The sequence below is a fragment of the Equus quagga genome, chromosome 6 (assembly GCF_021613505.1).
Source record: "Equus quagga isolate Etosha38 chromosome 6, UCLA_HA_Equagga_1.0, whole genome shotgun sequence".
NCBI lineage: Eukaryota > Metazoa > Chordata > Mammalia > Perissodactyla > Equidae > Equus > Equus quagga.
The window spans coordinates 97,331,987-97,359,075 of NC_060272.1; the positions used below are offsets into that span (position 1 = coordinate 97,331,987).

General features: G+C 35.9%; 1 protein-coding gene across 1 annotated transcript in view; it reads left to right on the plus strand.

Moving 5' to 3' along the window:
* The window catches only part of CARNMT1 (carnosine N-methyltransferase 1), a 43,066-nt gene that overhangs the window by 11,052 nt on the left and 4,925 nt on the right, over window positions 1–27,089 (plus strand). Inside the window, exons 4-6 of the mRNA XM_046664809.1 lie at window positions 13,070–13,210; window positions 14,162–14,340; window positions 16,398–16,511. Coding sequence (XP_046520765.1) covers window positions 13,070–13,210; window positions 14,162–14,340; window positions 16,398–16,511 — 434 coding nt within the window. The remainder of the gene's footprint in view (window positions 1–13,069; window positions 13,211–14,161; window positions 14,341–16,397; window positions 16,512–27,089) is intronic.

Genomic DNA, 27,089 nt, shown 5'->3' on the forward strand with positions numbered 1-27,089 from the left:
TTCCCCAGTTCAGTCCTGGAACTGGGTATTTTTCCAAGGACCTGATTCTTTTAATGTGAAATCATATGTAGAAACAAAGATTTGGCACTAGGCATGTTCACTGTTACTAAGACATCATTGCTTCTGGGCCTTTTAATGGACAGAACAGATGCAGGTGCACACACACATTAGAAATTACGAGTTCAGGGGCTGGCCCCGTGGCCGAGTGGTTAAGTTCGAGAGCTCCGCTATGGCGGCCCAGGGTTTTGCTTGTTCAGATCCTGGGCGTGGACATGGCACCACTCATCAGGCCACGCTGAGGTGGCGTCCCATGTGCCACAGCTAGAAGGACCCACAACTAAAATATACAACTATGTACTGGGGGATTTGGGGAGAAAAAGCAGAAAGAAAAAAAAAAAGATTGGCAACAGTTGTTAGCTCAGGTGCCAATCTTTAAAAAAAAAGAAATGAAATGAGTTCGTACTCGTACCTCCAATTCCGGTCCAACCCCATTGGGCTCCTCCTTGGTTTTCCCCATTCTCTGCATGTGTGTGCCTTTTTCCACAGTGAGAACCCTGGCTTCTGACAATGTCAGTACATTTGCTCATTCGCTCACTTCTACAATACAAACAAAATTGTTTGAGAACCTCCATACCACTATGAAAAACAACTACCAGAAGGAGTTCTGCATTTGCTAGCAATTATTTTTCCCCATAAACTGAGGGTATTTAATGAAAATATTCTTCACAATGCTCTCAGATTAGCTCCCCTTCAACCACCTTACTCTCAGTCTGGTTATGTTTTTTATTTGAAATTCAAATAAAATAAATAGCTTATTTGTTTCTGTTGGCTCTCAGTTTTAGGGTTTTGTGTCCCCACCCCATCCTTGTTGATTTATTTTTATTTTTTGATTCGTGGACTATCAGCTATACAAAACTAGACCAAAAAAGTGATATTCAGAAAAAGTGTCGTTCCCTCCCCTATTCCTTCTATGCCCTATTTCACCCCCCCACCCCCAATCCCACACCCCATGTTGGTAATCAATGTCATTGATTTCTCATTTATCCTCCTTGTTTTTGTTTTTATAAAAGTAAACAAATGTGTTCTTTCTTAAGTATCTCTTTATTTTTATACACAAAATGTAGCATGCTGTATATTTTATTTTGCACTTTGCTTTTTTCACTTAGTGATACATCCTAGAAATAGCTACATGTTAGTCCATGGAGATCTTCCGTGGTCCTTTTTTTTTTTTTAATAGCTTCGGAATGCTTAACCAATCTCCTATATTTGGTTATTTAAGTAGTTGGCAATATCTTGCAATTATAAATAATGCTGTAGTTAATACTGTTATGCATGTATATTTTTGTATTGTTGGAGGTGTATCTTTAGTGTAAGTTCTTAGATGTGGGATTGCTACATCTGAAAGGTAAATGTGTATGTAGCTTGGGTAATGTATTATCTATTGCTGTGCAACAAATTACCACAAATTTAACTGCTTAGCATAGCACACATTTACTATTTCACAGTTTCTGTGGGTCAGAGGTCTGGGCATGGCTTGCTTCACTGAGTTCTCTTTGTAGGGTCTTGCAAGGCTGCAGTCAAGAGGTCTGCTGGGCTGTGTTCTCATCTAGAGGTTTGAGTGTGGAAATTTCTACTTCAAAGCTCTCTCGTGTTGTTGGCAGTATTCGTATCACTGTAGTTGTAGGCCCTGCCTTCGTGTTAACTGGGCTGGAAGACTGCCTCAGTTCCTAGAGGCAGTCTTGTGGGCTTTCACAAATGGCCACTTACTTCATCAAGCCAGCAAGCAGGCTATAAATGGAGTCTTTTATAATACAGCATAATCCCAGGAGTGACACCTGTTGGTTAGACGCGGGTCATAGGTCCTGCATACACTCAAAGGGAGGGGATTATAAAAAGACCTGGACACCAGGAGCTGGGGGCCACTTTAGAGTCTGTCTGCCACAGTTGTTGCCACATACTCCTATAAGGGTTGTACTGTTTTGCCTTCCTATGAGCAATGTATGAAAGTGCCTGTTTACTCACAGCCGTGCCAAGCATATTGTGTTATCAAGCTTTTGAAATTTTGCCAATCTGATGGGTAGGGAATTGTTTCTTGACATGGTTTTAATTTACATTTCTCTTATCAGTGAAGTTGAACATCTTCGTATGTTTAAGGGCCATTTTATATCTTTTGAGAATTATGTATTCATGTCTTTTTTTCCTCTCATTTGTAAAAATTGAGGTGATATGCACATAACAAAAGAACCCATTTTAAAGTAAACAGTTCAGTGGCGTTAAGTACATTCACAATATTGTGCATCCATCACCTCTATATAATTGTAGAACATTTTCATTAACCCAGAATAAACCCTGTACCCATTAAGCAGTAATTCCCTGTTCTCTTCACCCCATTCCCCATCTTTGTCTGTCAGCAGTTTGACTATGAGATGCCTAGATGTGGTTTTCTTTGTGTTTGTCCTTGGGGTTTACTTTGCTTTTTGGGGTTTGAGTAGTAGATATTTATCACCAAATCAAAAATTCTTTGCTTTTATCTCTTCGCATATTTCTCCTGCCCTTTTCTCTGCTTCATTCTCTTCCGGGACTTCAGTTAATAAATAGTAAACTGTTTGATGTTGTCTCTCAGGTTTCAGCTGGCTCTTTTTCCACACTCCTCCGCCTCCTCCCTAACTCTTTTTATATTTTAGTTTAGTTAATGTCTATTGACGTTACTTGAACCTTACTGATTCTTTATTATGCCAGTCTGTTGATAAGCCCATTGAAAGACTTCCTTCCTTATCTGTGATACCGTATTTTTAAAAAAATTTCTAGCACATCCATATATACATATATTTCCGTGTGTGTGTGTTCTCTCTCAGAAATCTCGCTGAAATTACCTGTTTCTACGTGTACTCTACCTTTTCCACTTGATGTTTTAACATATTTTTTATAGTTATTTTTAAAATCCATGTCTAAATTCCAACATATGTGCCAGTTGTGGGTCAGCTCTGTTGATGGCTTCCTCTCATAACAATGGGTTACATTTTCTTGCTTCTTTGCATGTTTTGTAATTTTTTGATTGAGTGCCAGACATTGTCTGTAGAAGAACAGTAGAAACTGAAGTAAATAATATTGACAACGAGGAAAAAGGCGTTCCCCTCCTTCTGGCAGGCTGCTAGTGTTGGGGGGCTGAGCGAATCTCTTAAGTGTTTTTAATTTCTAATATTCTTACATGTATTAGCTGCTTCAAACAATCACTTAAGATAAATTTGTCTGTAAACCTTGCATCTAGAAGTGTGGCAATGTGGCAATATTGTCACTTTCTAGAACATGAAATAGCTTCTAAGTTTTCATGTGCATCTCACCTCTTACTTTGTGCACATTGATTTCAGCATCTTTCCTCCAGTAGATTAATAGGAAGATCTTTGCAGTATTAAGATATGCTCAGACTCTCAAGGCATGAAAATATAGTTACTTCTTCAGCAGTAAGTGAACTACTGTGTCCACAAGAAACCATTGATGTATTGGTATTGTCATCTGCAATGGATAGGTTTGAGGCTCTTTTGTTGTTTCGTCAGCCTTTAACATGTAATGGCTGCTATTCCATGTTAAATGTTTGAATACCTATATGTATGTCTGCCATGTAGATTGTCTTTAGCTGAAAAGTATCATGAAACTCACCCACCATATTTCTGCATATGGCCAATAATTTTTTGACAGGCTGTGCTATCATTACCTTCTGAATATACAATTGAAGGGATAATAGGTTCATTATATACTTGTGATTCCTGTATCACTCACAGAAATTCATTAATTTTATTCCATTGTTGATGACAGTTATGACACTTTCCTGATTTTCAATTCTGTAAATATTTCTTGAATCAGATTTATAGTGTTCTGGGTGTGAGACCCAGAAATAGCTGAGTAAATAACATTGGAAGCACAATCAAATCAGTCATTATTCCAGCCATGTTATCACTCTGAAGATTAGATTGTATGATCTTTGCCTCTTTTTTTTACATGTATTAATCCTCTGTCAGATAATTTGTAAATATTTTCTCCCATTCTGTACGTTGTCTCTTCACTTTCTTGATAATGTCCTTTGAGGTACAAAATTTTATACTTTTGGTGACTTCAGTTTATCTGTTTTTTCTTTTGTTGCCTGTGCTTTTCATGACATATCCATGAAATCATTGCTAAATCCAATGTCATGAAGATTTTCCCCAATATTTTTTCCTAAGAGTTTTATGGTTTTAGTTCTTAAGTTTAGGTCTTTGATCTATTTTGAGTTAATTTTTGTGTAAAGTAAGGGTCTGACTTCATTCTTTTACATGTGGATACCAGTTTTCCTGGCACCATTTGTTAAAAACACTGTCCTTTCCCCGTTGAATGTCTTGGCACTGTTTTTGAAAATCAGCTGACCACATATGTGAGGGTGTATTTCTGGGCTCTGTATTCTTTTCCATTGGTCTGTATTCCTGCCCTTAGAGCAGTACCATACTGTTTTAATTTCTGTAGCTTTGTAAGTTTTTGAAGTCAGAAAGTGTGAGTCCTTCAATTTATTCTTTTTCAAGATTATTTTGCTATTTGGGGTCCTTTGCAATTCCATATGAATTTCAGAATTGGCTTTTCCATTTCTGTGAAAAAGAGTGTTGGAATTTTGTTAGGGATTTTGTTGAATATATAGATTAGTTTGGATAGTATTGACATCTTAACAATATTCAGTCTCCCTATCCATGAATACAGGATGTCTTTCCATATATTCAGATCTTTAATTTCTTTCAGCAATCTTTTGTAGTTTTCAGTGTGCAAGTCTTTTACTGCCTTGGTTAGATTTATTCCTAAATATTTAATTCTTCTAGATGATATTGCAAATGGAATAGCTTTCTTAATTTCCTTCTTGGACTGTTTCTTGCTGATGTATAGAAACACAACTGATTTTTATGTGTTGATCTTGTATCCTACATCTTTGCTGAATTTGTTTATTGGCTCTAGTAGCTTTCTTGTGGTTTCTTTGGGAATTTCTACATAGAGAATCATGCCATTTGCAAATAGAGATAGTTTTTACCTCTTCCTTTCCCATTTGAATAGCTCTAGCTAGAACTTCCAGCACAGTGTTGAATAGTGGTGGTGAAGGGGGCATCCTTATCATGTTCCTGGTCTTAGAGGGAAAGCTTTCAGTCTTTCACCACTGAGTATGATATTAGCTGGGGATTTTTCATAAATATCCTTTATCATATTGAAGATTTTTTTCTCTTTGCCTAGTGTCCTCAGAGTTTATCATGAAAGGGTGTTGCATTTTGTCAAATGCTTTTTCTGAGTTAAATGAAACAATTGTGGTTTTTTCCTTTGTTCTGTTAATATGATATATTATGTTGATTGATTTTTTTAATGTTGAATCACCCTTGCGTTCCTGATACAAATCCCACTTGGTCATGGTGAATAATCCTTTTAATATGCTATTGGGTTTGATTTGTTACTGTTTTCTGGAGGTTTTACATCTGTATTTATAGGGGATATTGATTTCTTTTTCATTTCTGAAAATTCTTGTGAATTTTCTTTTCTTGTGATGTCTTTATCTAATTTTGCTGGCCTCATACAATGAGTTAGGATGTGTTCCATCCTCTTCAACTTTTTGGGAGAGAGAGAAGAATTGATGTTCATTCCTCATTAAATATTTAGTAGAATTCACCTGTGAATCATCTGGTGCAGTACTTTTCTTCGTTGGGAGGGATCTTTGCCTCTGTCCCGTGGATTGAGGTGGCAACATTGAGATATAGTTTAATTTTTCTTTGTAAGATATGAAGTCTTCCTCAGTAAGACTTGTTTTGAAGACTTGTGGCTTAAGTTGGAATAAATAAAAATTACTTAGTTCTTAAAGGCTACCTTTGTTTACTTTAGTAAATGCTACAGTTTGTTAATTTTTATCAGTGGTCCTACATTAAATATTCTACAATGATTAGAATTATGATCTAATCTCTTACATTTTCTTATTTTTCATAGTTTTTACAAATGTTTTATGAATTTTTATAAACATTGCTTCAAAAAGGATATTCTTAAAGTTTCAGTTGGTACTCTTTCAGTGTATATATTTAGCATTCTCCTCTATAAAATAATAGATAATAGTTTAATAACTTCTATAAACATTAAGTCCAGGTATTTCTCAAAATTCAAAATATCATTGTTTCTGAAAAGTAAGTTGTGAGGTAAGACTCTTTACAGTTGGAATGTACCCAAGTTTGGGTATATTTGGAACGCTGAATGTCAAATGCTTATGTCAGTATCATTTCTAGCACTTTAAACATGGTGTTATTATACTCAGTTATCGTTGAATTGTGTGTATTACCATGGTATCCAATCAGCATAGCGTCAGCTGTACAAAAGGGCATGCTTGTCATTGTTAGAGGTGCTTAGTGAGCTAGTATAGAGTATTATTTTTCTGTTATTCATCTGCTATTTTAGTAATTGACAGATAGAGTGTGGACTGGTGAGAAAAGAATGAACTAACTCTGAATGGTTTTAATAGCTTATTTAAAAAAGAATAATTTAAAAAAATTTTTCTAAATAAGTAAAACATTTCACAGGGTTCAAAACTTAAAAGTTTTCAAAGGATATAAAGTCTCCTTCCCATAACTGTTACCCAGCCACCCACTTTCTTTCCCTGAAAGTAATACATGTTATAAAAGTGGACAAGGATATATAAATTTTAAAGTGTGCCAAAGTATCTATCAAACTCTTTGTTGCCATTCTTCGACCCAATGAGAAAATTACCTCTTCCTTCCTATGTCATTTGTTTTGCTTGTTTAATTTAGATTAGATTCCTTTATAGTAAGATGAGCTATCAAAAAACCTTAAAAAATAAAACTAATGAAACACAATAAAGTCCATATCCATATTAAACTTTGCCATAAAAAGTAAGCTTCAAGTCCTGGAAAAGGAACATTAGTTATAGCCCTTCAGCATCCAGGTTGATTCTAGATAAATCCTGGTCAAGTCTGGGTCTCAAAGAAATTTCTAGAATCTGTTTGCAGAGCACACGCATGGGAATTTGATGTCTTTATACTCAGGCTGGATTTAACTCAAATTTATCTCAGCTAGCCTTTTGATTGTGTTCTTTTCTTTTTGAAATTTCAATAAAGGTCTTTTTGCTAACTGAGCTGTCTGTAAAAGATAATATACTTAAATATGCATAGAATTAACTATATTTGTGATCCTTACAATATTGTTTCCTATGAAAGTACATTTGTCTTACCAATTTGTCCAGTTTGTCCCTGTTTAGAATTTTTAAATGATGGAATTTGCAAGCACAAGCAGCTTTGAAGCCAATGATTGACGTCTGCATCAGGGTCTATTTGTTAATTAAGGAAGTGCTGTTTTAATTGTGCTGAATGCCAAACACTTCAGTAGTTATTAGTCTCTGTTTTGTCTGGGTTTTAAATAGATTTGGACTCTACTCTAGTAAGCAGTTGCTAATTGCAATTAGCAATATAATTTTTCTTGATTTTACATATGAGTTCAGGATTTAAACCTTTTTCTCAAATATAAACGCAAGTAAAATAACTTCAGTTGATGGTCTGACTAGTGTTGTATTGAGATTTTTAATTTTTCAAGTGACTGTCTAATCATTTAAATTTAAGAATTCCGTCCAAAAAAGTTTATAGTTGCTAAGGAAAGAGATTCTTAAATTTGAGTCCTATCTGAAATGAGAAATCACAACCATGTAGAATCATATTCTCTTATGAATCCTGAAAACTGCTGGATGTATTTTCTTAGATCTTAATTTTTGTTAACCCATTCTGTTTTAGAAGAATTTGAAGTGATATTTTGTTTGTAGGTGAAAATCTATTATGTCTTTGCACTTCAGTATATGTCTAACACTCCAAGAAGATACTGGTAGACTGTTGACTATCTGAATATATTTTTTCTTTTATAGTTGGGCATTAGGAAAAAATATGCTGAGTTTTAAAGAAGTATTTTTCCACTCAGATTAAAATAAATAATGTACATTATGATTCATAAAAGGATTCTTTTAGCTCTTAAAAGAAACCTTTATTTTTCTTTTAATGATTGGCACATGAGCTAACATCTATTGCCAATCTTCTTTTTATTCTTCCTTCTTCTTTTCTCCCCAAAGCCCCCGGTACATAGTTGTATATCCTAGTTGTGAGTGCCTCTGGTTGTGCTGTGTGGGACGCCGCCTCAGCATGACTTGATGAGCAGTGCTAGATCCACGCCCAGGATCCGAACCGGTGAAACCCTGGGCCGCCAAAGTGGAGCGCACAAACTTAACCACACAGCCATGGGGCCGGCCCCAAAAGAAACCTTTTTAAAAAAGAAAATGGAGGAAATGTAGACTGCCAAATAATGCAAGAGTAGTTTAGAGACTGAAAATAGATTTCTCCCTCATCCTGAAAGGCCCCTTAGACCAAAGACAAATATATATTTCAGATTTCTTTCAAATCAAGATCTTAAGCTCCTTTAGTTTCAGATTTCAAGTGCTTACAAATCTAGAGTAATAACTCGGTGGAAAAACAATTCAAGACTTATAACCTAGTAGAAAAGATGCTCAGTCTCATAGAGAAATGCAAATATGAAAACCATGCTAACATGCCATTTTCACGTATTATATTGCAAAGATTAAAAAGTTACATTGCTATTACTAAAGGTGTGAGGAAACACACATGTTGATGAAGGAAGAATAAATTAATAAAATCTTATGGAGGGCAACTTGCTAATACTTAAAATTTAAATACATGTCTTTTGAATTGCAATTCAATTTTGAGGAAGTTTTCTACAGATATACTCCTGCATGTGGAAAATTATTTATGCCAAGGAGGTTAGTTTTAACACTATAGTAATAAAAGATTGGAAACAATCTAAGTGTCCTTAATTAGAGCATTTTGATACTTTCTGGTACAGTCATGGAATGGAATACTTAGTCATGAAAGAGATTAGGGAAGCTCTCTGTACTGATAGGGAAGGAGACTCAAGATACATGGGATCGGGGCTGGCAAGCTTTTTCTTAAAGGGCCTGCTAGTAAATATTTTAGGCTTTGCAGGCAGTGTGGTCTCTGGGGACTACTCAGCTCTGTTGTCATGGGAATGCAGCCATAGACATACAGAAATGAATGGGCATGACTGTGTTCCAATAAAACCTTTTTTACAAAAACAGGTGACTGGCCTGTGGGTCATAGTTGCTGACCTCTGTATTAAATGAAAGAAGTGAACTAGGTATATAAACTATAACAGAGGTATGAATGAAGTACTAAAAGCATCAAGAAGTGAGTTCCAGCCTTGCCTGGGATAGTTGGGAAAGACTTCATAGATAAGATGATAATTTAAACTGAGTTTCTGTGGGTGTGTAGGAGCTCTACAGATTAAAATGAGCAAATGTTTTCTAGAATTGGTGAGTTGTCTGACTGATGATATGTGCATTCTTTGTTGGGAGTGGCTGAAGAAGGAAGTTGGGACCAAGGAGCTAGACACTAACCTGATTTTTAGCCCATTTTCTACTTTGAATAAAAAATATTTCAACAAATACCTCTATTATTAAACCTTGTCATTTTGTCATATTTACTTCAGTTTTTCTGGTATTTTTTTAAAAGAAACACCACAGATGCAATTTAATCTGCCCTGCAAACCACACAGAGTACATTCTTCTCTTTCCTTCCAGAGATAGCAACTGACATGAATTTGTTTATTATTCTTATCTTACCCTTCCACATTAACTGCATGTTTATATACCTCTAAACAATACATTGTATTCTTCTGTATGTTTTTAAAATTCACATATGGTTTGTGGTATCCTTTCACAATTATTTTTCGCTTAACATAGTGTTTTTACACTTTCTCTGTATGAACCAGCACTATTCAATAGAAATACAGTGGAAGCCACACATATTATTTTAAATTTTCTAGTAGCCACATAAGAAGGTAAATAGAAACAAGTGAAATTAATGATATACTATAATAACTCAGTATATCTAAAATATTATTTAAATGTATAATCAGTATACGAGATTATTAATGAGATGTTTTGCATTCCTTTTTTAAGTCTCAAAATCTGGCATTTCTTTTACACTGGCAACACATCTCAATTAGAACTACCCACATTTTAAGGGTTCAGTAGCCACAAGTGGTTAGTAGCTTTTACTGTTTTGGACAGTGAATTGCTGTGATTCAAACAGAAGCAAACATTTTTGGTGCTTTAAAGTTGTGCATACTGCTACCACCCAGGATCAGCTAAGTGTCGTCATGTTGACACAACAAGAGAAAGAATTTTTTGTGGTGGAGTTTGCTAATCTGCAACTGTGGTGCAGAGATCGTTCTGTGTAGAGTAAAGGAAACCTCCCTCGGGCACAACGTTCACTGCTGGTAAAATAGTTGGAGCACAAAGGGTGGTGCAGACGTGATCCACAGACTCTTCGGACACACAGGCAGTCTCTTCTGTCCTTGGAAGTGTTCCCCTCCTTCTCCATTCTTGCTTGTCTGAAATAAACCTTTGAAATTTTTCCTGCTGTTATCAGGTACTGTCACATTTTTAGTAAATAGACTGCTTCTCCATAGTTGGACCTTAATAACTAGGTAAACTTGTTTGCCTACTGTTTTGTTAAGAATGAGCAGGCAATTTGATTACTGAGCCACATATTATATGCCTCTATTCCTGATTTTCTAAGATTTAGCCAGGTGTAAAGTCAGCTCACCATAAAGATCTATACTTAGATTTATATTTCTCTTATTCTCCACAGAAATACCTCCATAGAAATGCCCTAGACTTTATATGAATTCATAGCAGAAACAGCCTTTTGGAGTGCCTTAGTTTCATACACATTATAATTAGAGAGACTTTCTATTATGCTGATAATATCCTTTGTATAAAGACCAATGAAAAAAGATCTGCATAAGAACAAAGATTTAGGGGAAAATTCTCTCCATTTCACCGATTCATTGCTTGGTTCTTGATATTTTTTCAATTCTAGAGAGTTTGTTTTACCATGTCTCCTTTTATATGCCCACTAAAATGCCCCTTTTTGTCATACAAATAATTTGTACATCTATAGTAATCTCTACTAACTTTTAAGGTGGGGCCTTGGTATAATCTGCATTCCATGGTTTGATGACAGCCTTTTAATAGTAGTTTTGTTCAGAAACTTTATGCCACAAGGTAGGGGAAGACAGTTCATGGGTGTGATTAGTTAGGGAGAATTTGATAATAAAAGTCATAAAGTTAACTTTCCATATGTTACCAAAAGTTACCATTATTAACACCACTTTCCCGTAAGGTTAGCATGATTTCTAATTTCTGCGTGATAATTTTTTACTTGGATCATCAGCCATTCAGAAATTGTTAGTTAATGATTACTTTTATAAAGATTAAATACTCTGTGAATTTACTTCCAAATCATTTTGCTTTCTGTTGTATTACTTTGATTTTTTTTTTTTAATCTATGCTGATAACATCTGCTTGGGAAAGGCATGCTTTAATTGGGCAAATGGGAACTGAGAAAAGAAAAGAGGTAATTCAGGAGAGTAAGGGTTTTGGTGGGTCTGCTAGGGAGTGGAAAAAGACAGAGGCCTGGGTGGGGTGCCATAGTGGCAGGTCCTTTACAGAAGAGGTTGCTAGAGTCCTACAACTAGGAGTTTTTCAAATTCTTATATTAAAAACGTGTATATTGTTAGATAACCAATGTAGGTAGGACTGAACAAAATGAGAGGATATACCCGTTCTCTTCATTAAAAATTAAGCTATTCACACATACAAACATTGTATATAATCTGGAATGAGAAGAAAGCACTCTATGTTTTGTTTTTATTATATGTCACCTTGGCATTGGTTTGCCCACATCAGTTGTTAAAGGATATCTTACTAATCAGTGTCTACTTGTCAATAATCATTTTCAACAAATTAGGTTTCTGCCTTACTATATATATAAAATTCAACAATAAAGCAAACTAAACAGACTTTATTAAGGTTTTTATACAAATACGTGTTCCATTTATAGATATTTAAGCCTGAATGACCCTGGGCAAATTCCCATGTTACTCTATTTGTAGACTAAATTTTCAAAAGCCCATAGTTCTGTTTCTTTTACATTTCAAAGTGGGAATGCAGAAGTTGTCCTATGGGCTACCAGTAAAATGCCCTGTTGCTGTTTGGAGCACATCAAACTTAAAGACCACACAGTGTGAACATAAAAAAGACTTGTATATGGGATTTGATTTATGAACTAAATTTTGGGGAATACAGACAATAGTGAAATTCCTTTTTAATTGCTTTGATGCCAGCTGATTATACAATTTTCTTGGTTTCCTATAAGAATACCATTTTAGTTTCCTTAGGGTTATATTGATTTGCCAGAATTCCTTAGGAAGGTCCTCACTTTGCTAAGGCTTTTTAGCAGTTTGAAAGTGGAATGGCCATGGGTCTTACAGCAAAGGAAATTTGTGATGGTAGTGTGGTGCAAATAAATGGAGAACAGTTTGGTTATGAACCTCTGGTTTGGTATGATGTGTTTGCCATTGTGTATGCTCAATTAGAAGGCAGTTACCTATTTCCCCATGAGAATATCCCCTCTCCAAATTCTTTTGCCACTTGAAATATATAAGATTTTAAAGATAAACCTGACACATTAAAATCTACGTATATTTAATGTATTTAGTTACAGAAGCCATTGTATTAGATATAGAATTTAGAAATAAATTTGTTTTACTGTCTCATGATAAAATATTTTTGTTCAATCTCTTTGTATTGGGATCCCTTTGAGATAGTTTATCTTCCCAGGACACTTGTTCAGGTGACAGCTGCTAGGAATATGAGTGTCTTTATAAGTCTTCAGATATAAGGCAACTCCCTTTTTTCTGAAAAATAATATTTTGGGGATAAAACCTTCCTCTGATATCTGAACATATGATAATTCCTATCTTTCTTTTTCATTGATATTTAGAAGTATTTCTCAGTTTTAAGAAGTCAGAATCTTGAGTGAGCTTATTATTATTGAATATCTAAGTTTTTAGTTGTTAATGTGGATTTTGTCTTTTTTCTTTTTTTTCTTTTCTTTGAGGGGTTGGACATAATTGCCTTATTTCATTTCAGGGATCCTTCTAAAGTAAATATTCTGGTACCTGGTGCTGGACTAGGAAGACTGGCCTGGGAAATAGCTATGCTAGGTTATGCTTGTCAAGGAAATGAATGGAGTTTTTTTATGCTCTTTTCTTCCAACTTTGTACTCAACAGGTATTTAATTTACTTTTTGCTGGAAATAGTAATTTCTTAGAATCAGATTGACTTACCTATTTTTGAACAGTTCTGAATTTGAAGATAAATAATAGTGTTTAATTATATATATCATAAATATTTCTTAAATCAGATTGCTAATACAAATTTCCACTTTAATCAGTTGCCTAGTTAACAGAATGTTGAAACAGAATGGGTAACGTACTTTTTAGAAAGTGGTTGGGCATTCCATGAAGCTGAAATGATTTCTGTCCTGAATTTCAGGACTAAGTATGATCCAGGAAGTATTTTCTCATTGCTCCTTAAACTTCTTCACCCCCTTGTTTCTTCAGTGGAATAAGAGCTCAGTGTAGCAATCGTAGTTCTTTTAATCAAATTCCTAGAAAATGGCCAATTATGCTCACATGACTGAATTGGAAAGATCGCTCAGAACTTCTGTGGCCTCTTTTAGAAGGTAGTGGAAAAGAGTTATTTTTACAGCCAGAAGAGGTGTGTTAGAGAAAAAATCAATAGCTGCCTTGTTAAAATAATGTGTCGTCTCGGTGGCAGTATGAGTTAAGGGATGGTGAGAAGGTAAAAAGGAGAGGATTATACAAAATAATTAAAATAGGTAGCAAAAAAAACCAATACCAGTTTTTGAAAAAGTAGTTGGACCGTTTTTCGCTTGAGTTTGGAGTTTGGAAATACGTTTTAAAAATTAGAAAGAACAAGACATTTGTATCTCTGAATTCGTTTAAAACATTTTTTTCTGTCTTTTAATCCATGATTGATTACTCATCTACATGTATATGTGCATTTTCAGATAATTGAGTGGAATGTAGTGGTAACACTTTTAAGTATTAATGAATTATATAAGTAAACTTTCAGTCAAACATTATATTTTAGTGTTTAAAGTAGATTTTCTTGGTAAAATGTTTAGTTAACACTGAATTTTATGCTCATATTTTGCAGATGTTCTGAAATTAATAAATATAAGCTTTATCCCTGGATCCATCAGTTTAGCAATAACCGGAGGTCAGCTGATCAGATTCGACCCATCTTTTTCCCTGATGTTGACCCCCACAGTCTTCCTCCCGGTTCTAACTTTTCTATGACAGCTGGAGATTTTCAGGAGATATACTCAGAATGCAGTAAGTCCAAAGCAAGCGTTTTAAAGGTCTTGCCCTTTGTTCTAAATTTAACGAGCTAATTTTATACTAAGTCAAAATTTTGGTCAATCATTTTGATGGTAGAGTATCAGGTATACTTTATTGACAATTTAGAATATTTTCAAGGTCATGTAAGCCAATGATAGGAAATATAAAGAAGTCTAAGATCCTACAGTTAAGAAATTTAGAATGTGTTGGACAACATAATATAAGACAGCATATAAACAAAGTTCAAATGCATAAAGTAATAAAGATGAAAGTAGGTTAGTGTGAGAAGGAAGTTCTTTGTGGAGAGGCTGTAACTTGAAGATAGAGAGGAGGCACTCCAGGCAGGCAGAGGTAAGAAGAGGTGAATGGATAAGGTAATCGGGAATGAGAAACTGCCTGATTGGAAGGGAAAGGGAGGTTTGTCTGGGGGTTTAATGGGAGATAGTGGTCAGAAAAGTAGGTTGGTTCCAGATTGTGGACGACCTTTATAATCAGGCTATGAAGTTTAGACTTCAGCCTGGCAAACTGTTCAAGAAATTTGAGCTAGGCATTAGAGAAAGGGAGATGGTAATGGGGAAACAGGAGAAGAAGAAAAATAGAATACTGAGAGGTCACCAAGATCATTCTTTCAACAAATATTTGTTCAGCACCTGCTAAGTAGCAGGTGTGTTCTAGGCATTGGAAAAGAGAGCTGTGAGCAAAGCCAAGCCCCTGTACACAGGAAACTCACATTCTCGTAGGGAGATAAGGGCAATAACATGTTAATATTGTGAGGAAGGAAAATAAGGCAGAGTAGAGGGAATAATGATTGACTAGGGAGGGGCTGCTGTTTTATATAGAGTGAAGGGGGAAGACCTTTGTAAGAGCAGAACCTAAAAAAAAACGTTGAATAGAGAACCTCAAAAAAGTGAAGAAGCAAGCCATTCAGCTATGGGGGGTAGAATGTTGCAGATAGAGGGAATGGTGAGGGAAGGAGGTTTGGAGGGTGGGGAGGGCACTTGTTCTGCTCTAGGAAGAGCAAGGGGGTCAGTTTAGCTGGGGTGTAGTGAGTGGTGGGCACACTGGTGGGAGATGAGGTTGGAGAGGGTTTGGTGAGGCAGACTTGTAGGCCATAGCGAGGACTTTGAATTGTACTCTGTGAGAGATGGAAAGCCATTGGAGGGGTTGGAGCAGAGGAGTAACAAGATAGTAAAGTTCTTATTTATTTTTCCTGGAACTCTGACATTGGGAAAACGTGTGCTCTGAAGGTAGAAAGAGAGAGATGGAAGATGTTAGGTCTTGGGAATGAGTTAGGGAGCAAGGTCTCAAAATAAGAGTGAAATAATGGAAAACATCACTTTAGCAAGTGAAATTGATTGTCTTCTGGAGCAGGGTTTGAGAGAAGAGATGATGAAAGTAATCTGTGCCTGGATCACGTGGCATTATTGTCCCAGCACGTGTACAGTTCAGTCCCGTCTCTATCCCTGTGCCAGCCCACAGCCTCCGAGAGGCAAACAGTGCTGTCTGCTGGGTGCCCACCCACTGCTTCTGATTGCCCCATCCCGCCTTTGCACGGGAGATTCTCTGAAGTACTGGTGGATGTTTAAGTGTTTTGATACCATTCATTTCTCAGTTGGCAATAAGTACATGCAGTCTTTCTGAAACCTTTTGGAATTGGTAGTTAATACTGGTTTAAATCACAATTTAAAATTTAAATGACTAGTATTTCGTCTTAACTGATTTTAAATGAAGGCTAGAAGTTGAATAGATTATAAACAGAACTCTTATAAATATCATTTAGTAAAGATGTGTAGTGATATAGGTGATAAAAATGATTTCCAAATTGATTATTTTATCAAATTATTAATAAAAATTTTTATGAATTACAAAGCATCTCATAAATGATTATTTGGCTACCTTGAGTATAGTAGTTGATTAGAAGAGTTTAGCTTCTATATCCCTGCAGTTAAATATTCATATTCTGTAAGAGGTAACTGGTACATTTATAGAATTAATTAAAAGAAAAGGCAAAATAATGTAACAAATGTAGTAATTTGATTTTCCTTGAATAGATACCTGGGACTGTATTGCAACCTGTTTCTTCATAGACACAGCTCACAATGTAATTGATTATATTGACACAATATGGAAAATACTCAAGCCAGGTGGAATTTGGATAAATCTAGGTAAGTTCCTCAGTGTTTATTAGAATTTTACACATTAATCTGAGTACTTACAGCTGTTCTACATTCAGTAACTGTAGTGCCAGCGGTGGAGTTCCTCCAATCCTAGCTAGTTCCTCCAAAGGCAGTGGAAGCCCCCAAAGTTGTTTATTCATACTATTCCAGTCTCATAGCTGTTGTAATTTCAAAGAGTACTAATTATTAATGTGATGATAATCATTCCCTCACATTCCCCACCTGCCGCTCCATGGAGACAGCTCTCTGTTCTGTTGAGAAAGTTTTTTTTTTTTTTCTGTAATGAAACATTTGAGGGAAAGCACTTACCCCTCCTGTGGAAACCTCCCTAGTACATATACATACTGGGAAAAGAGTAAGTATGGTAACTCTTGTGACTACCTTGAGTTTAAGAAAGAATAGAAGTAGAATGTCATTTATGCAAAACGCTTCTTACTGCATCCTACTGCTCGGTGCTAGAAATAAAAAATGGAATATGACATGGTCCCTTCCATCCAGAATCTAAGGGAAATTGCCAGTTTTATCCTCTTTCTTTAAAATAAAGGGACAATAATGATAATATCAAGGTAAATATACTTGTCTTTTTTTAGTGAGGTGTATAATCCATGTTAAGAAAGACATGAGGGTTATTATACTACATAAAAAGTTAGATATGCACTGTTTGAGTCCTTGGCCGTCAGCATCAGTCTAGTTTTGTTGGTGGGTTCTGTCACCTGCTCTCTTCTAATGATTTGACATTATTAGAGATTCTGCCACTAGGACTAAGCCTAGAGTTGGTAGTAGGTCTTTTCCAAACTTCTCTTTGGAATTCCATGGGACAGATGAGAGCAACTGTAAAATCTAACCATCATGTGGAATAAATATCTCAAACTTGAGTCTTCTTTAAAAGAAAAGTATTCCTTTTCCCAAAGAGTGATTGAAAGATAACATTACCTACTGGGTATTTGCTCACTGTGGGTTAGGCATTGTGTTAGCCACTTATAATACCTTGTTTAATCTCAAAACAACCCTACCTTAATCTCAGAGAAAATCTATATTGAAATGACATTATTGCTATTTTATAGTAGAAGAAACTGAGTCTTGGGTTGAGTAACTTGCAGAAACGTCCTGGAGCTTATGTATGGCAGAGACAGGCTTAGAGCCCAGATCCAACCTTTTGAATCACCAGTGAGCCAGCTCTGCAGGCTCATGCTGGGTCAGTTTATAACCTAGTGTTAATCTGACTGTGCATTTATGTGATTAAAATTTTAGACCTCAGTTACTGTGTTATGGTGAAGTTTTGTGTATTTCCAAAGCATTTGACTTAACTTTCATAGAAACAACTTCTCTTTTTGAGCATTTATTTTATTGGTCTATTGATATTTATGAAGTTATGTAATAACAATAATTATAACTACCTGAAACAAGTAAAATTGGCCCTTGATAAGCATACTGTTTGATAAGAGTAGACGTGTTGGGGCACGGCCTGTGATCTGTCGTGGTCATCAGATGTAATGGGGCATGGTGGTTGATGGGAGGTCAATTAGGAGAACGCTCACTCTTCTTACCACAGAGTGTCAAAACGATTTTGAGAACTGGAATAATGGAGAAACACAGTCCTTAAAAATAGTTATTTGGAAGGTTAATACTTTCCAAATAAAATCCTTTGCATGTATAAGTTAAAGAGTTTAAATAATAATAATCTCACAGTCAGTTTTCCCTTAAATATCCGTGTGCTCCAGGTATCTATTCAGTGTTTTTTGCTTTTTATGTCATGTCCTTGTCCTTTACTCCATGTTATTCCTACCCAATCTCATGGCTTCTTCTACTCTTTCAATTCCCAGTCTGTATCTCTGGTCCAAATATCTCTTATGCTCCAAGCCACTGTGTCCAACTTGGATGCACCACAGATACTTCCAAATCTGCATGTTTCAAAAAAATGATGCCTATGCTTCTCCCATGCTTTTTCTGTTCCATCAGCTACTCAGATTCCCCCAACCAGAAAACTGGGAGTCCTCCTTTAGCCCTCTTCTTACTCACCATCTGTACCCAGTCAGTCTACATGTTGTATCTCCTAAAGCTCCTTAATAGCTCTTGGATCTCTTTCTATCCCAGGATTTCTCAGCTCTGGTACTGTTGACATTTGGGACTGCATCATTCTTCATTTGGGGGTGGGGAGGGTTGTTTTATAGACTGTAGGATGGTCAGCAGCATTTGTGCCTCTACCTACTAGATTCTAGTAGTACTTCCCCAGTTGTACCAGCCAAAATTGCAAAATCTCCCCTGACTGAGAACCATTTCTCTAACCTCATTCTGGTACCTTAGTCCAGGCCCTCATCGTTGCTTACCTGGATTACTGCACTAGTTACCTTAGGGCTGTTCCTGCCTTCAGGTTGTCTCCAGCCCCCCATGTCCCTTTCAGGTCTCCATATTACCACCAGAGTGATCTTCCCAGTATGCAGATCTATTCCTCTCAGGCTGCCTGCATGAAAGTCTAGCTTTCTTGGTAACCTAAACTGTGTATGTGGATGAGTGCAGTGCCTTTTGTGATCTTTCTTCTGTCTTGTGTCCCAGCTTCATTTTTTTTTCAATTGAGGTATGTGTAATTGAAATACAGCATTATATTAATTTCAGATGTACAATATGCTGATTTGATATTTGTATATATTGTGAAATGATCACTGCGGTAATTCTAGTTAAAGTTTGTCACCATACAGTGTTACAAAATTATTTTTCTTGTGATGAGAACTTTTAAGATTTGCTTTCTTAGCAACTTTAAAATATGCAAAGTGTTATTGACTGTAGTCACAATGCTGTACATTATGTCCCCATGACTTATGTATTTTATAATGAAAGTTATAAAATAAAACTTTTGACTCCCTTAACCCATTTCGCCCACCCCCCACCTTTGGCAACCACCAGTATTTTCTCTGTATCCATGAGCTTGGAGGGTTTTTTTCTTTTAGATTCTACATATAAGCAGGATCATATGGTATTTGTCTTTCTCTGTCTGATTTATTTCACTTAGCATAATGCCCACAAGGTCTGTCCATGTTGTGACAAATGGCAAGATTTCAGTCTTTTTTATGGCTGAATAATATCCCATTGTATATATATCCCACAACTTCTTTTTCCATTCATCCATTGATGGACATTTAGGTTGTTGCCATATCTTAGTGATTGTAAATAACACTGCAGTGAACGTGGGGGTGCAGGTATCTCTTCAACTTAGTGTTTTCATTTTCTTCAGATAAATACCCAGAAATGGAATTGCTGGATCATATGATAGTTGTATTTCATTGTATTTTATTTATTTATTTTTTATTTTATTGAGGTCATAATAGTTTATAACATTGTGAAGTTTCAATTCAATTGTGAAGACACAATAAATGTGTATCTTCACCCCTTATGTCCGCCCCCTAGCCCTCTTCCCCTCTGGTAACCACTGAACTGTTCTCTTTGTCCATGTGTTACTTTATCTTCCACATATGAGTGAAATTGTATGGTGTTTGTCTTTCTCTGTCTGGCTTATTTCACTTAACATCATACCCTCAAGGTCCATCCATGTGGTTGCGAATAGGACAATTTTGTCTTTTTTATGGCCGTGTAGTATTCCATTATATATATATATATATATATATATATATATACCATGTCTTCTATATCCAATCCTCAGTCGATGATGGGCCCTTGGGTTGCTTCTGCTTCTTGGCTATTAGGAATAATGCTGCAATAAACATAGGGGTACGTAAGTCTCTTTGAATTGTTGATTACAAGTTCTTTGGATAAATAACAAGTAGTAGGATAGCTGGGTTGTATGGTATTTCTATTTTTAAGCTTTTGAGAACTCTCTGTACTGTTTTCCATAGTGATTGCACCAGTTTACATTCCCACCAGCAGTGCGCAGGATTCCCTTTTCTCCACATCCTTGCCAAGACTTGTTATTTCTTGTTGTTTGGATAGTAGGCTTTGTAACAGGTGTGAGGTGATATCTCTTTGTGGTTTTGATTTGCATTTCCCTGAGGATTAGTGATGGTGAGCACCTTTTCATTTTATTTTATTTTATTTTTTTACTATCTCTGTGCTGATTTCAAGTGCTAGTCCTCTGACCTAGAAAGCCCTTTCTCCTTCCCCTCTATTTTCATCTGGCTCTTTGCTGACACTCTTTAACATTCTGCTCAAGTGATCCTTTCTGGCTGGGTTAAATATCATGCATTCCTCTTCTATGTTCTCACAGAATCTCTCAGTAGCATTTAACACATTATGGTGGTGTTACCCATATATGTTTGTTTCCCCTTCTAGTCTCTAAGCTCGTTGAGGGCAGGAATCTAATGCTTCCTCCTCACCTAGTACAGAGCCTGACAACTAGTGGATATTTAGTGATTGTTATGTGTGTGAATGAATGTATTATTTCAAAATTTGAAAGAGGCAACAAAGTAATGTTAAAATGCTGCAGGAGGTTGACTGGGCTGCCAGGAGACGTAATAACATGGCATTTATATTGATAAATTTGTAACATTCCTATGGTTTTGGCTTCAGCCATGTTGACCTGGAAAATTAATTTTATCTGTAAACTGAGAGAACATCAGCCCCCTGGGATCGATTTCACCCTAATGTGCTTACAGAGACCAGAAGGTCCACATATTCATATATAATGAGAAATATAACTGCCAGCCATTCTAGAATAGAAAAAAGTTACATTGGAAGTTAAATTATACTGAAAATATTGCCCACATTATATAAAATCAGAGTTGGGAGTATTATTAACTTATAAAATGCTTTAAGGGGGTTTAAGGTACTCTTGAATCTTACCCAGGTTTGGAAAAATTAGTTTTTAAGGGAACTGTTGTGCATATATCCTTTGAGAAAGGCTATGATTTGGTGAAATGCAGAAGAATGCCTGTGCCTCCTGTTTTTCAGTTTTTCATAATGACCAGTACCCCTTAAACACATTTATGTATAATTTGTTTTAACAAGTAGGGGTATAACAGGGGGGGTTGTGTGTGCATGCACTGATACATTTATAGTGGAGTAGTGGAGGGCAGGCAGTTAGCAAAGTGAATCTAACTTCATCTAGAAGAATAAACAGGTTAAAGTACCAAAGGAAATCTTAGTAAAATGTAATGAGAGATGGATCCTATCAGATTTTAAAGCATTATAAAGCTACAGGATTTTTAAAAACATGAGAGATTTCCTATAAAAGGTGGATGATTGAACAATATATTATCTCCTCATTGAGATCTTGTTACAGTGGCAGTAAAAATATAAAAAGGTATAAAACACATGGACAGCGAATGGCAGGGATGTTATCAGGGGACAAAAGAATGTAAAAATTTTTCAGAAGATAGGGTATGTGGATACGTTTTGCAAAGAAACCAATGTGAACAGAGCCAGTTGACCTAAAATAACTTGGGAAAATGAGGGACTGTATGGAAAAATAGTTGAAAATGTATAGGGAACATTTGACTCCTATGTAACCAAGTAACTAAGATGCCTACTTTAGGCCCATTTCGTCTATGCTGAGGCAGCAGACCAGAAGTTTAATTCACTGGAAAAAGTGAATGAGAAAGGAGCAGAGTTTATGAAGCATGCCCTAGTAGAGTGAAGGTTAAATGTAGGACAGAAAAGAAGATAATTAATTAAAAGTCTGCATTGGAAAATGATCAGGCAGTGACCAAAAGCCCACCCACCCCTACCCAACACCTCCCTACTCTGCCTACAAAACGTTTTGCTGAGGCTTGAGTGCATACGACTCTCTTTTGCACAGATACAAACTGTGTGTCTTGTCTTTAAGTGGGCATGTCAGTATAGCTACATAAGCTTTCTTTTAGTTGATAATTGTGTGGCGTGTCTTTTTCTACCTCTTAAATCCTTTTATATCTTTATGTGTCTCTTATATACAGCATACTGTTAAGTTTTATTTTATTATCCAATTTAATAATCTCTGTCTCTTAACTGGAACTTTTAGAACCTTAAGGATATAAATAGTTTAAATCAACTTGTCCCGAATTTGGTAAATGGGATCCCCTTCAAGCTGGCTCCTGTGTCCTTTTGACATACTCCTGTCATTGTTTGAACACCTCCTTTCTGGCATAACCAGGTGTTCTAGGCTTATCTTGTGCTTTGTCTGCCCAGCCCTGAGATGAGCCATTTTTTCCAAGGGTCCCAGGTTCCTTTTAGTGGGGAGTGGTATGTAAAAATGAAAATCTGGATTTTACCATTGTGCTGCTGTTGTTTCTAGGCCTTCTCAGCAGACAAGAGTGGGAGGTATGTGTGTGTCTGTCTGTGTCTGTAAAGATCATGAGTTCATACTGATAACCTTTAGTTCCAGAGCAGCACTAGGTATAGAGTACAAGGTTGGCAGATAGCTTTCAACACAGGGAAGATATCATTCCAGTGTCTTCTAGCTTCTGTTTTTGCTGCTGAGAATTCAGCTATTTTAACTGTTGCTTCTTTGAAGGTAATCAGTTTTGTTTTTTAAGATTTTCAGATTTCGGTTTTAAGATTTCAGTGGTAGTTTTTCCGGGTTAAATATTATATCTAGATGTGAATTTTTCTTTTTTAAACCTGTGTACAGTTTGTTGGGCTACCTGAATCTGTAAATTGACTTATTAGTCAATCAAATGTATTTTAGACTTCTCATGCTAGCTTCCATATATCTTAGCCACTTCTCTTTACTTACTATCTTTTTGTCTCTTTGCTGCACTCTGGGTAATTTATTCTGACCCACCTTTCTATTCACAAATTATCTCTTTAACTTTATATCCATTGAGTTTTTAGTTTTGGTTATTGTATATTTTATTTGGATATACATTTTTTTAGTCAGCTATGTCATTTAAAAATTTTCTGTTCTCTGCATATATTTTCAAGATAGTCTTTTATTTCTTTAAAAATACTGATATGTATCTGATAATTCTAATATCTCAAATCTTTGAGGTCAGTTTCTGCTTTCTCCTGTTTGCGCTGTTTCTGGCTCATGGTTCTTTGTTTCCCTGGGCTGTTGACATTGACTGTTTATTGCTTAATGCCCTTGAGAAGTCACTTTTGGGGATTTCCTGAAACCTAGGTTGAAGGTATTTCTCTCCAAGGGCATTTTCATTGGCTTCTGCCAGAAGATTGAGACATTGTCAGACCAGAACAATAGAATATTAAATTCTAAATTAAATTTAAATATTAAACTAAAATTAGGCTGCAGATCTACCCAAGGGTTAAACCATGATTTACATCTTCTTTGGAATGGCTTACTTTTTCTCTTTTTTCCCCTTGTTTAAGTCAGCACTAGGTCAGCCTTTCCTGCATTCCCCTTGGGTTAAAGGATAGAAGTAAGTTTACCTATTTCTTACTCTCACCTTGAAGATAGTCCTTAAGATTCCAGCTGTAATGTCGGGTGATTTGTCAGACTCCCTGCCACGGGCGGGCTCTGGGCTTTGTCGTTTATCCCCTTTGCCCAAAGTGTTTGTCAAATTGTAGATCAGTTCCACTTGAACAGTCAGATACCCTCAGGGTTAAAATGGCATATACGTTTACCACTGGTTAAACTTCCGGGTTTCTTATAATTTCTTACTAATTTGCCAGGTGTTCTATATTTTTGAGATTTTAAAACATAAATTCTATCCACCAATTTTGCTTGTTTTCAAAGGATCTTGGTCTGAATAGCCTCACCTGCCTTTATAGGAAGCAAAAGTTCCTTTATATATTTTTGTTTTCCTTTTCTTTTACAAGGAGCTCTGTTTTTTTAATTAAAAAAAATATTAGAAAGGGAGAAAAAGCAAAAGTCTTTAAGCGAAATCTATCCAGAAATGAAATAGACAGATAACATAAATATACACATTATGAAAGAATAAACAAATGACCTATATACAGAAAAAAATGTTCATCTTCATTGCTAATCAAATAAATATAAATGAGATGCCGTTTTTCACCTATTGTATTGGGTAGTTTTTAAAAATTGTTGCTTAAAGTTTAGATAAGGTACAATGAGGTAGAGTATGCTTATATACTGTTAGTGGGAATATAGTAATAAAGCTTTCTTAAGGAAAAACAGTTTGATATGTATGGAAAAATCTTAACAATTTGTACATTTGGTCAGGGTTTGGTAAACTATAGCCCTCAGACCAAATCTGGCCTGTAGCCTTTTTTTGAATGACCCACCAGCTAAGAATATTTTTAGCATTTTTAAAGGGTTGGGAAGGGGAGACACAAATAAGAATACAATGCGCCGCTTAATGATGGGGATATGTTATGAGAGATGTGTTGTTGGTCGTTGTTCGAACAGCATAGAATGTACTTAGACAAACCTAGATGGTATAGCCCACTACACACCTAGGCTATATGGTACTAATCTTATGGGATCACCGTTGTATTTGCGATCCATTGTTGACAGAAACATCATTAATGCAGTACAAGACTGGATGTGAGTGAGACTTCTGTGGCCTATGAAGCCTAAAATATTTGCCGTCTAGCCTATTACATAATTGCATTCACTATTACATATATTTGTTAGATGAATTATACTTGTCAGAGTCTGTGAGATGAAAGTAATTAGCTATGGGCAAAGACTAAAGATTGATTAACGGACAAACATACTCAGCAAAAATTTAGACTGAACCTACGTTTCTAACAGTAATAGAATGGATAAATAGTCATAGGATAGTCATACAGGAAAACCATTCTCCAGAAATAATTAATGAAATAAAGTGGTGTTCCTAATGAAGTGTAAGATGCAAAACTGTACCTGTAGTATCTCATATTAATGCACCAAAGAAGGACTGCAGGGAGATACAGTAAGTTTTCAAGTGATTGTCTGTGAGAGTTAGGATTAGAGATGGGTTTGATTTATGTTTATGCTTTTTCACTTATCTCAGCTTTTGCTTGTGAGCTTACATTATATTTCTGGTCCAGGAAAAAATATTTCTTTGCTCCTTCTGTTAGGTCCACTAAAAGAATGTGAAGAGACATGAGAGTTGAGAAAATAAAGAACTTTTTAAGGCGTGTCCCCGTGTTTTATTCATCTGTATATATCCAGTGCCAGGCATTTGCTAGGTGCTTGGTAAACTTTCATTTAAGGAGTGAGCAGCTAGGTAATAAATAGGAAAAACTGCTCACCCTCAAGGAATTGCAGATGAAACTGTGTATGGCCTATCATTTTCCCTTTGCCAAATTAGCACACATTTTGTTTAATAAAAATGCTTACTGTGTTTTTTCTTTTTAAGTCAGATTTTTTTGGAGGTATAATGGGCATATAATAAAATTCCCCCTTTTGTTAAGTGTACAGTTTGATGAATTTTGAAAGCTGGGTAATCGTGTAACCAATACCTCTATCAAGATAGAGAACATTTCTATCATCCCGAAAAGTTCCCTTGTGCCCCTTTGTAGTCACTTCTATGCTCTCACCCCCAATACCTGACATCACTATTCTTTTTTCTGTTACTATAGTTTTCCCTTTTCCAGACTACCATATAAATAGAATCATACAGTAAGTTGCTTTTTGATAACGCTTTTGAAATTCATCCATGTTGTTGCAGGTACCAGCAGTTTGTTTCTTTTTATTGCTGAATAGTATTCCGTTGTATGACAACACTGTGTTTTGTTGATTCATTCACTGGCTGATGAACATTTGGGTTGTTCCCAAATTATTATTGTTATAAATAAAATTGGTATAAACACTTGAGTACAAATCTTTATGTGGCCACAAGTTTTCATTTCTTTTGGGTGCTTGCCTAGTGGTGGAATTGCTGGGTCATATTTGGTGCGTGTATGTATAGCTTTACAAGAAACCGGCACGCTGTTTCCCAAAGTGACTGCCGCATTGCGTTCCCACCACTTGCTAAGGTGTTGAAACAAGTACTCATCATTGTAATTGTGAGTGAAAACTGTTAGATCTCTTTTGGAAAGCATTTTGGCAGTTTGAATCAAGTCAGTAAAAATGTTTATTCTTTTTGAATTGGAAATTCTAGTTCAAGGAATGTCTTTGTAAGGGAAAATCTGAAATATGCACAGGACATTTGTTGAAGTATCATTTGTAATAGGGCACTGTAATAAATAGAGGACAACTGTCCTGGTTGTCTTTGGGTGGTAAAATTACAGTTGCTTAACTGGACATTCACTGCTATGCCGGACAGTATGATGGATTCAAAAGAAACTTAAGACACGTTCCTTTACTCACGTGGCTTGTAATCTAGTTATAAAACAGTGCTAATTACATGAAAAGTAATCAGTGAGTAAGGCACCATTGCATTAAATTAATGTAAAGTATGCTCTATTAAGGGAATGAGCAGTAGATTTGGAAACTTATATTAAAACTTGATTTCAGCAAGGTTTTGGAGCATGGCTAAAGCTTGAGAGTTGCAGCTTTTTAGGTGGAACACAACATGTAAAGTATGGCCTGAGTATGTAAGAATCATTAGAGTGTATTTATGTAGATAAAATAAAACAATATTGTGGGAGGCTCTCAAAATAATTGAGCAGGAACAGCATATGCTTTACAGCTGGAAAGACTTTGCTGCGAGATTCTGCATTCTTATGGAAAAGCTTTGGGATGGTCCAGGGCACAGCAGGTGCTCAGTGAAGGGTAGCTACTATCGTTTT